Genomic DNA, 17050 nt, shown 5'->3' with positions numbered 1-17050 from the left:
TCAGAGGCGATAAGTGCGTACGCCTCTTCCACTGAAAATCGTTTCTGTGACATTTTTATACGGGGATTGGGGTAGGGGGGTATGTAAATGTAATGTGGTGTAGTGGTGTAGTGTAAAGCTTTATTAGATGTATTGTAATGTAATGTGTGGTAGTGTAGTGTAGTGTTTTGTGTTTTACGTGTTTTTCACAGTAAGGGGGGGGGGGGAACCTACGCCAAAAAAAGAGTTGCTGATAAATGTCGCACTTATGTGCGGTACTTTTCAGCAAACAGTGGCAGTAGGATATAGAAAAAAAAGGGTGAAAAGGGGGGAAAAAAAACCCCTACGCCAAAAAAGCGGAGTTGCTGATCAGCGGCGCACTTACGTGCAAAGCTGATCGGCACTCAGCGGCGAAAGGACGCAAAAAAAAAAAAAAAAAAAAAAAAAATGGAGGGGAAAAAAAAAAAAAATGCTATTTCTTCACCCCAAAGCCACTGATTAGTGTATGATATACACTAACCAGCCGCTAGGGGGCAGTACTACGTACCTGACGGAAATAGCCGAAGATCTCCGGAAAAAACGCGACAAGACCCGAACGAAGAAGCCGAACGATGACGTGGAAAGAAGCCGACGCCGAACGAACGCGGACGCCACGGAATCGCCGATTCGCCGCACCGGACGCTACGATCAGGTGAGTATGGTGCACTACACACCACACACACCTGCTCTGCTCACCTCAGGTAACCGACTGAGGCGTGCAGATCAAAGTAAAAATATTTATTTTTACTTTGATCGCCGCTATTGGCCGGCCGGGCTTGGCCGGCCAATAGCAGCGATCTGGGGGGTGGCACCATGGCCCCCTCTAGTATACACACTAATGATGATTGGTGCTGTCTCGGACAGCACCAATCATCATTAAATTCCGGGTCCCCGGGTCACCGATGACCCGGGAACCGGAAAATCACTGTAGTTGGCTGATTTGGATAAATCAGCCAATTACAGCGATCGTCGGCACGGAGGGGTTAATCACCCCCCCGTGCCGGCAAGCTACGGTGGTCTGCTGTTAGTAACAGCAGCCATCATTACCCGATCGCCGCGTGTTTACACGCAGCGGTCGGGTAAACATCGGGCGTAAATTTACGCCCTGGTGCGTTAAAGGGAACCATTCACCCCGTGGCCCCCGTTAGAAACAGACATACAGTGACATAAAGGTCAATATACTTACCACATCGCTCCCGGTCCCGTCCCGGATCCCGTTGTTGACACGGAGAAATCGCCGATTCTTCTTCTCCCGCCCATTATGGTAATGAGCTGAGATGAGTCCAACGTCCATAGGAAACGACGGACGAGTCCAACTTATTCATGAGGTCCTCTTCTCGTCGCCGCCCATCCACGCCTCCTGGAACTTGATTGACGTCTTCAGTCTTCAGTCTTCTGCCGAATTCCCGCGCAGGCGCCGTTGCGATGGTCTCGTCACCTCTTCTGCGCCTGCGCGGTAAACAGGATACGTGTTCGAGCCAATCGGCGCACGCGCAGTAAACAGTGAAGCTGCGGAGCGGCTTCAATTGTGAACTGCGCATGCGCCGAAAACGACTGTCACGGCGCCTGCGCGGGATCCGGCGAGAAGATAGAAGACGAGGAGGAAGAAGATCCGGCGTCAATCAAGTGTCGGAGGCAGGGAGAAGGCAGGACTTCGGGCCGGCGGCGCTCATTACCATAATGGGCGCGAGAAGAAGAATCGGCGATTTCTCCGTGTCAACAACGGGATCCGGGACGGGACCGGGAGCGATATGGTAAGTATATTGACCTTTATGTCACTGTATGTCTGTTTCTAACGGGGGCCACGGGGTGAATGGTTCCCTTTAAGTACCAGGCTGCGAGGGCGTAAGTTTACGCCCGATGTCGTTAAGGGGTTAATGATATTGAGAATGGAATTAACAGCAATGTTTCTATCTTTGCAGATGACACCAAGCTTTGTAGTACAGTACAGTCTATGGAGGATGTGCAGATGTAACAGGATGACTTAGACACACTGAGTGTTTGGGCATCCACTTGCCAAATGAGGTTCAATGTGGATAAATGTAAAGTTATGCACCTGGGTACTAATAACCCACATGCATCATATGTCCTGGGGGGACTTACTCTGGGAGAGTCACTGATGGAGAAGGATCTGGGTGTACTTGTAGATAATAGACTACAGAACAGCACACAATGTCAGGCAGCTGCTTCTAAGGCCAGCAGGATATTGTCATGCATTAAAACAGGCATGGACTCATGGGACAGGGATATATTATTACCGCTCTATAAAGCCTTGGTGCGGCCTCATCTGGAGTATGCCGTCCATTTTTGGAACCCGATTCATAAAAAGGATGTTCTAGAGCTGGAGAGGGCACAAAGACGGGCAACTAAACTAATAAGGGGAATGGAGCATCTTAGTTATGAGGAGAGATTAAAAGAATTACATTTGTTCAGTCTGGAGAAGAGACGTTTAAGGGGAGATATGATTAATTTATTTAAATATATAAATGGCCCCTACAAGAGATATGGGGAAAAGATGTTCCAGGTAAAACCCCCTCAAAGGACAAGAGGGCACTGCCTCTGCCTGGAGAAAAAAAAGTTCAATCTCTAGAGGCGACAAGCCTTCTTTACCATGAGAACTGTGAATCTGTGGAACGGTCTACCACAGGATCTGGTCACAGCAACAACAGTAGAGGGCTTCAAAACAGGGCTAGACAAGTTCTAAGACCAAAATAATATAAATGCATATGTATAGAACCTATCACCCCTCCCCCTTCCCTGTATCCATCCCCTCCGTGGTTGAACTTGATGGACATGTCTTTTTTCAACCGTATTAACTATGTAAATGGCCTTTCACCACAGATAGTGAGGCCCAGGCACCCTCTCGGTCATTATGGTGAGGCCCAGACATTGCGTTGGTCTGCTAGGTGAGGCTCCAGTAGAAAAAGTTTGAGAAGCATTGCGCTAGCAGATCTACAGCAGAAAATTCTGCAGTGTGAACGACAGAGCAGAAAACCCATTGAACACAATGGGACTTTACTCTGTACATATTTTACAGGAGGAATTTTAAGCTGAAATTCCTCTTCAATTCCTCACCTAATTCCTCGCCTTTTCCTCAGTGTGCACATATCCTCACATGGTAACACCTGGGAGTATTTTCTCTCACACAAAATCTAAATCGGGTTTCAAACGAAACAAAAAAGGAGCAACTGCTGTGAGAGAACAACGCATCGGCTACATGCATCTACGCATGCGTACAGGGTACAGGGTACAGGTTTAGGGGCGGGGCAAATGATTCAGCCCTCCTATTGGTCAGTTAGCATAGGCAGCACTGCATTCTGGGAGCAATCTCCTCTTTGTTTTCGGCGCCAGTTGTCGGTGTTATATTGCAGAGCCGATAACAGCGGACATCTGAGGAGAAGTCCCAGTCACACACGGTATAATGCGGCTAATCCGCCACTCATCCCCAGCCCCTCCCTCCAGGATGCCGCAGCAGGGGAGAGAGGGAGGGGCCGTCACGTGACAGGACAGTCTCTTAGGGCGTGGCCTTGTTGCGCGTCTGTGGCAACCGGCGGTAGGCGGGGTAGTGTGGTCTCAGCTGCCGGTGAGTGCGGGTGCCGGGAGACCGGAGTGCTGGCGGCATGGACGAGTTTCAGACAGCGGAGGAGGTGAGTGTGGCCCGGGCGCTGCTCTCCTGGTCCCGGCGGGGCAGGGGTGAGTGTAAGGCGGCAGCGTGTCCAGCACTTCCCCCGGGAGCGTTATGTCATATTGCGGGCTGCGGCCTCCTGGCAAGACCCTGTGTTACATGTGGCGGCAGTGCGGGGCGTGTGCTGTGCCCTGCCGGGGTGGGTAATGTATGGGAACCCACTGGCGGCTCTGTAGCATCGTAGTCAGTGGCTGCAGGGGCTTTGTGTGACCCTGTGACAGTCCCGAACTGTGCGACAGCTGGGCGCCCTGCTTTACGGCAGGAATCGAGCGGACTACTGCCAGCGCAGCATACCGCAGGTTGGCAATTCATGTCACAGGGTAATGTCCCTGCTGGTCCTGCAGCCCTGCCCTGTGCATAGTCTATAACACAGAGATCCCATGTGCCCCGTGCACAGCCCATACAGATCACCAGGACACAGAGATTCCATGTGCCCTATGCATAGTCTATACAGATCACCAGGACATAGAGATCACAAGTGCAAAGTCTATAACATAGAGATCCCATGTGCACAGTATATACAGATCACCATGATTATTGGGTGCAGTAATTTAGGAGATTACATAGGAGTGCATCTATTATACCTAAAGGAGGAGTCCAGTAATATTAAAAAATTTTCATCTGGGAGGGAGAAACATAACAAAGTCGCAACTCCCCTCTCCAGTGCTGGATCGCCACTCTTAACCCCGCTGGCCTTTGTGATATCCTGCACAGCTGATGTCATGACCCAGTTGATGAACTGCCTGCTCAGCCAGTCAGTGATAAGGGCGGCACATCGCTGCAGTTGCTGATTGGCTGGTGGTGCAGTCCATCAGCTGGGACAGCCATTTTGAGATGTCATCAGAGCTCGGGGCTCAAATGCCTTCCAGCGGGGGTACCGGAGCCTGTGAACTGCGCTTCAGAGGTAAGTAGTGATTATTATGTTCTCCCCTTGCGGTTGTGAGATTTTGCAAATGGACAGACTTCTCATTTAATCCTTATTGGTTTCTCACTAGAGTTGGGTATGCTCGAACTGGAGTATTTTACACCAAGCAATCCTACAGAAGAAACATCTGAGCCAACTCACCAATTTTTATAAATAATTTATAAAGTTTATTGGGACAATAAACATGATTGTAAGCAACAACTTCATAAAATATTCTTTATACAAAGAGGAGGACAACACAAAACTGACAACACAACAAAAGGAAAGGGAAGCCACATGGTTCATGCATGAGTATATTGGAAAAACAGAAAACATGCTTTGACCAGTGAATCATATATATCACAAAGTGCTGTATGCATCATGCAATAGACAAAGATAACAAATGCAAAGCATGCATAGAAAGGTAAGACAATGGTTGTATAGTTTGGTTTCTTGAGGTGAAAAAAATAGAAAAGTAAAGTGCGGAGTGCTTAAAGGGAACCTGTCACCCCCCGTGCCGGGGTGACAGGCTCCCGACCCCCCGTTAGAGCCCCATATACTTACCTAATCCCGCCGGGTCCCGCTTCTGTAGGTGGTCGGGTGATGAAGATCTCAGGCGCTGCAGCCCGGCGCGCGCGCTGAGAGATGAGTCCAACACCCATAGAGAATGATGGAGCGCTGGACTCTCCTGTCATTCTCTATGGGTGTTGGACTCATCTCTCAGCGCGCGCGCCGGGCTTAGGTAAGTATATGGGGCTCTAACGGGGGGTCGGGAGCCTGTCACCCCGGCACGGGGGGTGACAGGTTCCCTTTAAGTATCAGCTAATAATCACCTCAGAAGGAAAGAATCCAAAAAATAACAGGAAGTAAAAACATCATGCATATGAGCCGTGCAGCTCCCTTACCCACATGGACGCCCCAACGCACGTTTCGGTACGCCCTTCGTCATGAACAGTGTGGCTTCCCTTTCCTTTTGTTGTGTTGTCAGTTTTGTGTTGTCCTCCTCTTTGTATCAAGAATATTTTATGAAATTGTTGCTTACAATCATGTTTTTCTAAATAATTGTCCCAATAAACTTTACTTATTTATAAAAATTGGTGAGTTGGCTCGGATGTTTCTTCTGTAGGAAGATTGCTTGGTGTAATATACGTATTTTTATAGTAACATAGTAAATAAGGTTGAAAGAAGACAAGAGTCCATCAGGTTCAACCTAGGGAAACCCCACTGTGTTGATCCAGGGAAGGCAAAAACCCCTATGAGGCAGACGACAATTGCCCCACCACAGGGAGAGAACAACCCAAACCCCCCCCCCCCCCCCCCCCCCCCCCCCCCCCCCCCCCCCCCCCGCCGACTCTAATGGCACATCTTTGAGCGTACAGAGTGCAATTTGCACTTCTTTTTAATTATTTTTTTTCAGCAAAAGTTTTTTTTTTTTTTTTTTTGTTCTTATTCGAACTGGAGTGTGCGATATTTGGTTAGCGTTGGAAGCAGCCCTAAGTGCTTATTCTCACGTTCTGTGAAATATGGAACCTACAGACAGGGAAGCTATGAAGTGGAATGTATCCCCGACCGGAGTGATGTATCAATATGATGCTGGGAGCGAGGAAAGTGTTTGTCTTTGTGGCTATTTCCCCGTTCCCAACATCATATTGAATCATTCCACAACATGGCTTCTATTGAATGGCATTGAGCCCTAAGGCTTCCTGAAAAACACAGATACACCATAGGCCTGTATCCATGTTTTCCATGCAGCCTTAGGATATGTTCACACTGAGTAAAACAGGAATCCCGTCTGTCTTAGTGTCCCATAGCCCGTCTATGGAAGAGCGCATGCTCCTCCGCAGCTGCCTCTCTACACTCAAAGAAGTCACATGTCACTTCTTTGAGCTAAGAGCGGTGGCAACGGGGGAGCGTGCGCCCCCACATAGATGGGCTATGACACACTGAAACAGGCGTGGTTCACACTGAGACGCCTGTTTTACTCAGTGTGAACATACCCTAAGAGCTTTATTCAACTTTAGCAGCCACCGCTAATCAAATGCCGCACGCTCCAGTTCAGATGAACTCAAGTACGCTTGAAGTTTACTCAACTCTATTTCTCTCTCCACCTAGTCTTAGCTTGTCCTATTAAAGCCTACTAGTCATGGGTTAGAGGACATGGCCACAGCAGCTCTTTGTACAGTCCTGTACTCTAGCAATCAGAACCCTGATGGAAACTGGTTGTTAATGGTGATACTCTCATGTTAGATCAGACAAGTGACTAACTCCTGGTTTGCACCCAGCCCTGCGCTGTGCATTGTTACTCCATGGCTACATTTGCAGGCCGTGTGCTTTGTTTACAGTTACTATGGAGATAATGGAGCTGCCTTACAGAGCTGTGACGCCTGCTAAACGGCCAATAATGCAGCTGCAAGGAGTCTATCACATGGCATGCAGAAACAGCATTCAAGGGTTACAGTCATAATAAACATGAGAGCATCAGAGTGCTTGGGATTTGTCTTGTGGGATGAAGACAGTACATTGAAATCTTTCTTTTAGTTTTTCAATAGTTCTGAAGTAAAATAAGCAGGAACTTTTTTGATGGTTATCTTTTTGCTCCCAGTAGTTTTCTATTCATGGTTACCGGGCTTGGTTAAAGCACTGGAGGCAGGCCGGCCCTGTAACCATTCAAAAAAGTGACCGCGGCATCTGCTTCCCTGTGCCCACCCCGCTCGATTCATGTGTAATTTTATAAAGAGCGTACCTGATGGTGGAGCTAAATGTGCAAAAGTCTGCAGTGAAATTAGTACAAATTGGTGTCTCACTGCAGTACTGCAGCGTATTCACACGAATGATGCAGTAACACAATTAAATGATGCTAAATGGTACAGAGGATCACAGCATACACAGTATATCTGGTGTAAAATAATATCGGATAAAGTCCTTATTGTGGGTCTCAAGTTGAAATACAAAACATGCTCTATCATAATATGTACGGGGAGATGAAAAGAAAAAATCAGAAAGATAATTATTCCAATATCGGCGTTACAGGTAGAGAATACAGTGCGCTGAGTGGGCAAGAACACAATGAAGTGATGTAGTACTACAAACGATAAAGTACTGCACTTAAATAATTCAGTAACACAATGAAACTGCGATGTGTGAACACAGCCTAGATGTTCTGCAGCAGCTTTGGGCGGGAATGTGCAGGGTGGAGGACTGTGATGAACAGCTGAGGGAAAGCATTGCATTCTGGAACCTGTAGTACTGAGCATCTGCTCAACCAGGAAGTAGAACCAGAAAATACAGAACTAAGACTCCCAAACAAATGGATTTTTGGTAGTTTCAGAACTTGGTCAGACAGGTAAGAAATGCTATATGCCTCTACAGCTGATTTATTATTTTTACCTTTAGCTGGAGTACCCCTTTAATGGGTTTATCCAGCGTGAGAAAAACATTGCCATTTTCTTCTGGAGACAGCACCACTCTTGTCTCCAGTTTGGGTGCAGGTTTTGCAACTCTATTCCATTAAAGTGAATGGATCTTAATTGCAAACCACAACTAAACTGGAGACAAGATTGGTACTGTCTCTGGAGAAAAGGGGGCATGTTTTTCTAATACCCTGTAACCCCTTTAAAATCTGAATCATTTCCCCTTGGTTTTAGCAGAGTACATATTGCACATGTTAAAACCCTGTGTTTTCTTTGTGTTCTTTGGTAGAAGCCAAATGTGTTCCCAAATGATCGCTTATACCCAGCACAGATGAAAAGGTAGAATAGTGTTTGGTTAAAGCAGTGCTTCCTAACCTTTTCCACCTAAGGGCACCCCTTAGAAAAAAAAATTAGCTTGGGGCACCCCAACAAAATAATGTTCTACACAATATAAAAACCGCCATTCAGTGACTCACAGGTAACTGCTTCTTTGATCCGATAACTTTCCCTTTCCCTCTCCATCTGACCCAGACCTCCATGACAATTTCTTCCAGCTACAATTCATCTCTTGGCAGAGCCTGCCAGACAGACATTTTAGGCTCCACACATTTCTAGCAACTTTCTTCCCTTTCTCCCTCCTATAGGCTCCTAAACTGTATTAACTGCTTGGTGTCATGCACAGTAAAGCGAGTAGGTATGTAGGTTGCTCCATATAGTAGTAGTAATCCATGCTGTGCCCCAATATAGTAATAATGACCCCTGCTGTTCCCTCATATACTAATAATGACCCCTGTTGTGCTCCACATTCAATAATAATGCCCCCTGCTGTGCTCCCACATAGTAATAATGCCCCCTTATACTAATAATGCCCCATATAGTACATATAGTAGTAATGCCCTTCATAGTAATAACACCCCTGCTGTGCCCTCTGCATGGTAATAACACCCCTGCTGTGCCCTCTGCATGGTAATAACACCCCTGCTGTGCCCTCTGCATGGTAATAACACCCCTGCTGTGCCCTCTGCATGGTAATAACACCCCTGCTGTGCCCTCTATATAGTAATAATATCCTTGTTTTGCCTCATAATAAAAATGCCAACTGTTGTCCCTTCCATAGTAATAAAATATCCCATACTGTGCCCTTCATAATTTATGCCCCCATGCTGTCCCCCACAGTATTAAATGCCCCCCTCCACTGTGGCTTCCATAGTAATAATGCCCCCCCACCTGCTGTGCACCAAAATAATAAAAAAACATCCTACTCGCCTAATCCAGGCTGTGTGGATGCAGGGAACAGCTCTTCTCTATGAGCTCCATCCTGTGAACCGCAGGGATGGATCCTCTTGCAGGCATGATGACGTGACATCACCACTCCTTCTGGAGAGACCACGTCTCATAGGCTGCAGGCATGACGTGCTGGTGGCCTATGGGATTGAATGTAGAACCAGGACGCTTAAGCCCCTATTATACGGGGCAAGGGAGAGGAGCAAATGAACGATGTGAGTGGTCGCTTGCTCCTTGTTCCCCACTTGCTGCTGGGTGAGTGCAGAGGGAACTGCGGGGGGGGGGGGGGATTCGGGATGGGGGGAGCAAATAACAGTGGTCTACTGCCGCCGCCTCTATCCCGTGGAGCGGGGGCAGCATATCGCTGCTATCTAGGTTGTCTTCCAACATGTTGACAGACATTGTTCATGTTGGCTGCTCCTTGTCTTCTATTACACGAGACAATTAGCAGCCGAATACGGACGATAATCGTTTTGTGTAATAGGGCCTTGACAGTTCCTGCTCTTACATTCTGTTCATTTAAAAGTTCCGCCCGCTCACCAAGTGGGCAGGTGGAACATCAAAGTGATCAGTGTATGCTTGCATGCGGCCGCACAGCTTCTAGGGATACTTAAGTCAGTGTCACAATTCCCACCGGGATCCTGCAGCACCCCTAGCGGGTAGTCCTGGCGCCCCGGTGTGTCACGGTACCCTGGCTGGGAACCGCTGGGTTAGAGATTTGCAGTGATATCTTTACTGCAGGTTAAAGCTTCAGGGGGTTTAGTGGTTAATACCTACAAAAAGTTGTATAAAGAAAGACAGTGACCGGGACCGTCACTGGACATGTGGCTTTGGCTGCCACCTTGCCTTGTAATAACAGTAATACCTGGTGTGCTGGGGAGGTTGCAGCAGTCTGGCTCACTCCCACTATGAGCCACCAGCTCGGAGGAAGTCCCCGGTTACCTGTGGCTAAATACAATTGTGGGCTTATTCCAATGGGGACCCATTGCTGTGCCCCAGTAGCTGCCTCCGGGTAACTTATCAGGAGCGTACAAGTCTTTCACATATAGTAATATTCTTTACATATATTAAGTTTATCACACGTCTGTCCATCTGTCAGCACTTCAGTGGCTTGTGAAAAAGTTATTACCAACAGTTATAGGGCATCAGGTGCAGTGTTTTTTTCAGCATAGGATTCCATGGAAAGAGGCACAGACACTAGTAGATCTGCTAAGTACTGTGCACCTGCCCTGAAGTAGGGCAGCAATTCATCATAGATGTAATAATTGCTTTGTAACCTGGTGGGAAATGGGACAAGAGGTCCCAGAACGTGGTTCACTGGCATTGTATGCTACACTAACTGCTCCTGAACAAGAATACCTGTAGTTCTCTGCATTGTTTGGGATTGTCTGCAGTTTTCTCCTGTTTTACATCAGTTATAGCTTCTGTGGTCTCCCTGTGGTCTCCACAGACGAGCCACAGAGGGACATGCAGGAGCGGGTATGTATGCAGGACCCTGTCTGGGAGGTGGGGTGGGTTCGGGGGAGCTGCTCGGGGTAACAGGCTGCCTTTAAAGCTGCCATCATATACAGCAATTTTTTAAAGAACAGCCACTGCTGTTTTTGAGGCAAAGCCAAAAGTATTCCCATATATTTCACATTCCTTTTGGAATCCACTCTTAGGCCACATTCACACATTCAAAGAATGTGACATGTTACATAATCTGGTTTTGATCACCGTATAAGATCCCATGTAAAGGTGTATTGTGTAATTTGTTTTTGTTTTTTTTCTTTTTCAGTCTTCATTTGTTGTAGATGAAGTGAGCAACATCATTAAAGAGGTCAGTTCTCACCAGTCAGTGGAATTCTGCAGATATGCTGTACATTGACTTGTATAAACCTTCTTGTTGACTTGTCACAGGGTTTTAAGTGGTAAAGTGCACAGTTGTATAGGGCTTCTCTGATTTCATGCATATCTTGCTTTAACAGATTGAGCCCTCCAGTGCAGAAAGAGCTGCCTTTTTATTATGGAATTGAGCTCCAAAAGCCCAGGGGGTCTTCCTTCTGGATGCAAAGCTATGCATGAAACAGACTGAGAAACCCTATACAACCATGCCGTTTGTTTAACCACCTAAAGCCCAGTGACAGGTCCCCTTTAAAGGGGTAGTGCGGTGAAAAGCATTTCCCCTCATTCCCTTCCCACATGCAAAGTTATATAACTTCATAATATACATTGGTAGCCGATTCCAGGCTTACTTCCGGGTTTGTCAGGACCATCTTACAGCCCCGGGCGCCATCTGGGGGTCGACATGTAGGCCGGCACGTCATGATCTGGGGCGTTCCCTCCCTGCTTGGCACGCCTTTCCTACCTCCCCAAGCTCTGCTTCACTCTGCCTCTCTCTCTGTACAGCTGTCAGTACTATTAGAACTGCAAGTCCCAGTGCACCCGATGGTGATACACATATCTGGCCAGTGTGTATGACCATCGGGTCTGCTGGGACTTGCAGTTCTAACAGTACTCACAGCTGTACAGAGAGCAACAGGGTAAAGCAGGTCATACACATAGTCCTGTACCTCCCCGCACCCCACCCCCCCCCCCTTGTATACAGTCATGTTCGACCGCCCCGACTCTCATCCGCCGCGCTTGGGTTATACAGTGATGTGCGATTGCCCACACCTGATGTATACAGTCATGTACGCCCAGACCCCCCACCCCCCGTATACAATCCTGTTCCCCCTGCATGCACCGCCAACGACATCTGTCACTTCCCACCGGCAGATGGGTGACAGTGCCGCAGAGTCGCCATCTACCTCCTGTGCCGGCACCGCCACCACCATCGACGCTTCCCCCCCCAGCGCGGCTCACAGCTGACAGTGCCGCACAGCTGCCGGACTCAATGAACTCATAATGGCCACTGTGCGGCACTGTCAGCTGTGAGTCTCGCTGGGGGGGGAGCGTCGATGGTGGTGGCAGGGTTACAGGAAACGGGAGGTAGATGGCGACTCTGTGGCACTGTCACCCGGTCGCCGGGTGGGAGGTGACAGATGTAGATAGCGGATTGTATACAGGGGGGGGGCGTACATGACTGTATACATCGGGTGAGCGATCGCACATCACTGTATAACCCAAGCGGGGCGGATGGGAGTCAGGGCGGTCGTTCATGGGGGGGGGGTTGCGGGGAGGTACATGACTGTATGTGTATGACCTGCTTTACTTTGTTGCTCTCTGTAGAGCTCTCAGTACTGTTAGAACTGCAAGTCCCAGCGCACCCGATGGTGATACACATATCAGGCCAGTGTGTATGACCATCACCATCGGGTGCGCTGGGACTTGCAGTTCTAATAGTACTGACAGCTGTACAGAGAGAGGGGCAGAGTGAAGCAGGACCCAATTGCAGAGCTTGGGGAGGTAGGAGAGGCGTGCCAAGTAGGGAGGGAGTGCCTGGGAGCCCAAGGAACGCCCCAGATCATGAAGTGCCGGCCTACGTGACGACCCCCAGATGGCGCCCGGGGCTGTAAGATGGTCCTGACGAACCCGGAAGTAAGCCACTTTTGGTGGCCAGCGGGACCAGGGAAAATGGGGTAAGGACCTGGAATTGGCTACCAATGTATATTATGAAGTTATATAACTTTGCATGTGGGGAGGGAATGAGGGGAAATGCTTTTCACCGCACTACCCCTTTTAAATAAATTTTGGGTTGTGTGGTTTTCTGTATTTTTCAACATTTTTTAATATTGGGATGTTCTTTGTATTCAGTCCATAGAAAGTGCCATCGGTGGAAATGCTTATCAACACAACAAAGTCAACCAGTGGACCACCAATGTCGTGGAGCAAACTCTCAGCCAACTCACTAAACTGGGGAAGCCATTCAAGTACATTGGTATGTGGCAAAATCCCAGGAGTCAGATAGTCATTGTGGATATTAATTTGCTGATGGCGCCTTACTATCTGGATTGTTTTGAAATTATTTAAAGGGATACTGTCATCCTTTTACTCTATGTACGGTTCTCCGCACCATCCACAAGCTCAGATGCTGCATATTCGATATATACCTATATAAAACTTGTCTGTGTCTTCTTGCTATCCTAAAATCACTTCATTTCATCGGTGGACAGTGTCATCTAGGTGAGAGGAGGGGGCCCAACTGGTGTGAAGCCCCGCCTAGGTGACACTGTCCACTGATGACATGAAACGAAAGCAAGGGAGGTTCCAGGCCCGCTCAACCAAGCAGAGCAGGAACACCGCTACAGCCACTGACTGGCTGAGCGGGCCTGGAACATTGTGTTCCAAGTCCCCTTTCTAGGCTAGGGACCATGGGACCAGAGCGGAGTACAGGGTACACCAGCCCTGAAAAAATCTGGAGATCCCCTTTTAAAGATAAAACTATCTTTTTGAATTATGTGTTGGCTACATGTTCTGTTTTAAAGGGGTTGGCATTAAATTTAAAAAAACAATGTTTATTCTCCTGCCCCCATTCTTTCCCTTGCATTTGCCCCAATGGTGTCCAGGCTGGGTGCCTGAGATACCTTGATACCTGAGAAGCACCTCCTCAGGCAGTCACTGACTAGGGCAGGTTTAGCTTTTCTCTTTTCATTGCTATGCCTGAGCCCATTGATATGAATTCTGTCATGCTAGAAACCTCTTTACAGCCTGTTTCCCTCTAGTTTTATAATGTACCTCGCATATGAAAGAGACCAGGAAGAGAATTATGTTCACAAATGTTTTCTTACAAAGATTTTCCCCATATAATCTTTACTTTCCATATTTCATCCAGTTACCTGTGTGATCATGCAGAAGAACGGTGCGGGTCTTCATACAGCCAGTTCCTGTTTTTGGGATAACACTACGGACGGTATGCTTGATACTTGCTCACTTTTATCAGTGACCATTAGAAGGTTTATGGAGATACGGCTGATAACCTAATGGTACCCTCCAAATATCTTACACTAGGCTGATACTGAATTATGGCACAGTGCTGTGTCTTTTAGTTCTCCTCTTTTGCTTCATTCAGTTTTTATAGCTCATAGCTGAGAATAGTGACCACAATTCTTGAATTTCTTAGCAGCCCAATTTATGCAGTGTCTGCACAGTAATGGTGCTTTTACAGAGAGATTTATCTGAGAGATCTTTGAAGCCAAAGCCAGGAACAGACTGTAAACACAGAACAGGTCATAAAGGAAAGACTTGGATCTATCCTCTTTAAAATCCATTTGTGGCTTTGGCTTAAAAAAATTTGTTAGTTAAATCTCTGTGTAAATGCACCATTACTACAGCACCACTCCTGTTAGGTTGGGTGTGGGGATTTGCAACTAAGGCTGCATTCCCACGTTCCGTGATCCTGACGGATCACGGACATGGAATGCATGTACCAGAGTCCCCCTGTATTCATAAGCGCCACACTGTAGTAACAGCACCGCGCGGCTGATTCATTACAGCGCGGCGCTTATGAATACAGTCTCCCCCGCTCCCAGCATCTAATTACAGATGCTGTCCGGGCGCGGGGGGGGGGGGGATCCGTCAGCATCACGGAACGTGGGAATGCAGCCTAAGTTCTATTGAAGTAAATGGGACTGAATTGTAATACCACACACAACCTGAGGGACAGGGGTGGTGCTGTTTTGGCAAGAATAACTTTTTTTTTTAGAAATTCTGGATAACCCCTATATAAGCACCTGCTTAGTACTGAATAATATCCAATGAATAAACCTGAAGCATTACCCATATTTACATGGAAAAGCGGTCAGGGAAGGGCTGTAAAAATCGGAAATTCTCTAGCATGTGGTAGATATTATTTATACATTTTGCTAGCAAACAGCTTAGTCTTCTAAATCCTCTTGGTAGCAGGGCTGGGATAAGGGGCAGGCAGAGCAGGTGGCTGCCAAGGGTGCAGAGGCGCAATTTTATTGTAAGGGGGGGGCTGTTGATGTTGAGCATGAACAGGTAATGTATAAACTTCACTTTTATAGCAAGGGCTGCACGGACATCGCTAACACTATATACAGCCCTTGTTTACTATAGTGATCAAGCATGTAATCGGCCCTATGGCACCAAAATACCTTGTCCTGGCCCTGCTTGGGAAAGAAACATTCTTCTGTGTAGCTGCACTCAGTGACTATGGTTTTCTATAAATATTCATTTTTTTATTTTTTTTTTCAAACCTATTTTATTGCATTTTCATGGCTACAATACAGATAGGAACAAGTACACAGATGTATCTCCAGGATAGCTATATAAAGCGATACATGTCTGGATTAAAAGGATGTATACGTTGGAAGTTTATAGCTGAAGTAGCCAACAGTTTTTTACAGTTCATTGTCCAAAAAACATATCTGCGGGTAAATGAACTCGAAGAATAACCAAAGAACTCAAACTAGGCGTTCTAGCATACATTTAAAATGCAAGTTTTCTGTAGCATGAAACAGATTAAATACATAACAATGGATTATAACATGTCCGGCAATAGTCCTGGTGGGGGAAATCAAAGTAAAACTATGTCAAGGATGTAAACCATGTGTGAGGGGAATAGAAGTGCCCACCCATTACATGTCATATATATCTGACAATACCGCAAGGAGGACCAGAAACTAAAATCTAAATTCTCTTTAAAGGAGAAGCCTGGTGTTTTTTTTTTTTTTAAAGCCAGCAGGGGGGAAATTGATTTCAATTAACAATTTACCTCCCCCAGTGCCTGCATTGAGATGCTGGAGCCGCCACGGGACCCTCGACGGAAGTCATTTTCCTCAGAGTTGTGATGACTTCTTGGGGAGGTTTGATGCCTGTCCCGCTGACGCACTGGCCTCTCAGCTAATCAGTCACTGACTGGCTGAGCAGCCAGTCCATCAGCCGGACACGGGGAGAGGTAAGTTGTTACTTGAAATAAATTTCCCCCCTCCCCCTGCAGGCTGACGGCTTTTAGAAAACACGAGACTTCTCCTTCAGGTCAGCCAGACAATACCGTTCTGTCAGGTGAAACTGTATCATTATAGCTTACACTCCTTTTTGTTTCTTTGTAGGAAGCTGTACTGTAAGATGGGAGAACAAGACTATGTACTGTATAGTCAGTGCCTTTGGACTTGCAATTTGACCATTTTCTTCTTTGTTTCAGTCATTACATAGTCTATATGTATTTTGCTTTGTACACACTCTGAAATGTATTTTTTTTCTTTGATTCACCATTTCTTCACTATGTTAACACTTTCTTTCAATGTATGGAACCTCTATGTAATTTGAGGTGCTACAGCCTAAAAGTGCCACTATAAAACTTACTGAAAGTCATACCTCTGATACACTAACTGTTTATTATCATATTTTAGCTAGTGCAAAATAAATTATTGCTTTAAAAATTTTGTGTTTAGTATTTTTTATTTTTTTATTTTTTTTTTAACTATTTTATTAGTGGCTTATGTAATATTTGAACATACATATTGAAAATTCATTACATATTCAAAAAGAAAGTCGCTCACAGGCAACAAAGGATTGTATGTTTACAATATCATACAGATACAATGAGCCTTTGTAATAACCTTAAAAGATATATTATCATATACAATACAACATAGTCTTACCAAAAACATAAGTAGAAAAACAGTAATTTATAATATCACCTTAAAACACGGTATAGATGTCAGATATTCAAATATGCTACCAATAGAATGGAGAGAATTGTCTTTAGCAGAGAAAGGGAAAAGCTTAAGATATTTGGAGTGCTCCCAGAGTTCCCTTTTGGGCGGCCATGCAATACCAATCAGTGTCCTTAAATTGATTAATGAC

General features: G+C 46.5%; 1 protein-coding gene across 1 annotated transcript; it reads left to right on the top strand.

The window, feature by feature from the left end:
• Positions 1–3504: 3504 nt before the first annotated feature.
• On the top strand, positions 3505–16623 carry DYNLT1 (dynein light chain Tctex-type 1). Its single transcript, XM_069973758.1, has 5 exons — positions 3505–3665; positions 11079–11120; positions 13037–13160; positions 14055–14132; positions 16294–16623. The coding sequence occupies exons 1-5, from the start codon at positions 3639–3641 to the stop codon at positions 16362–16364; spliced, it is 342 nt and encodes a 113-aa protein (XP_069829859.1). The 5' UTR covers positions 3505–3638; the 3' UTR covers positions 16365–16623.
• Positions 16624–17050: the final 427 nt, after the last annotated feature.

This window comes from Dendropsophus ebraccatus, chromosome 6 (assembly GCF_027789765.1).
Source record: "Dendropsophus ebraccatus isolate aDenEbr1 chromosome 6, aDenEbr1.pat, whole genome shotgun sequence".
In the NCBI taxonomy this organism is placed as follows: domain Eukaryota; kingdom Metazoa; phylum Chordata; class Amphibia; order Anura; family Hylidae; genus Dendropsophus; species Dendropsophus ebraccatus.
This window is presented reverse-complemented; position numbering and strand designations above follow the sequence as displayed.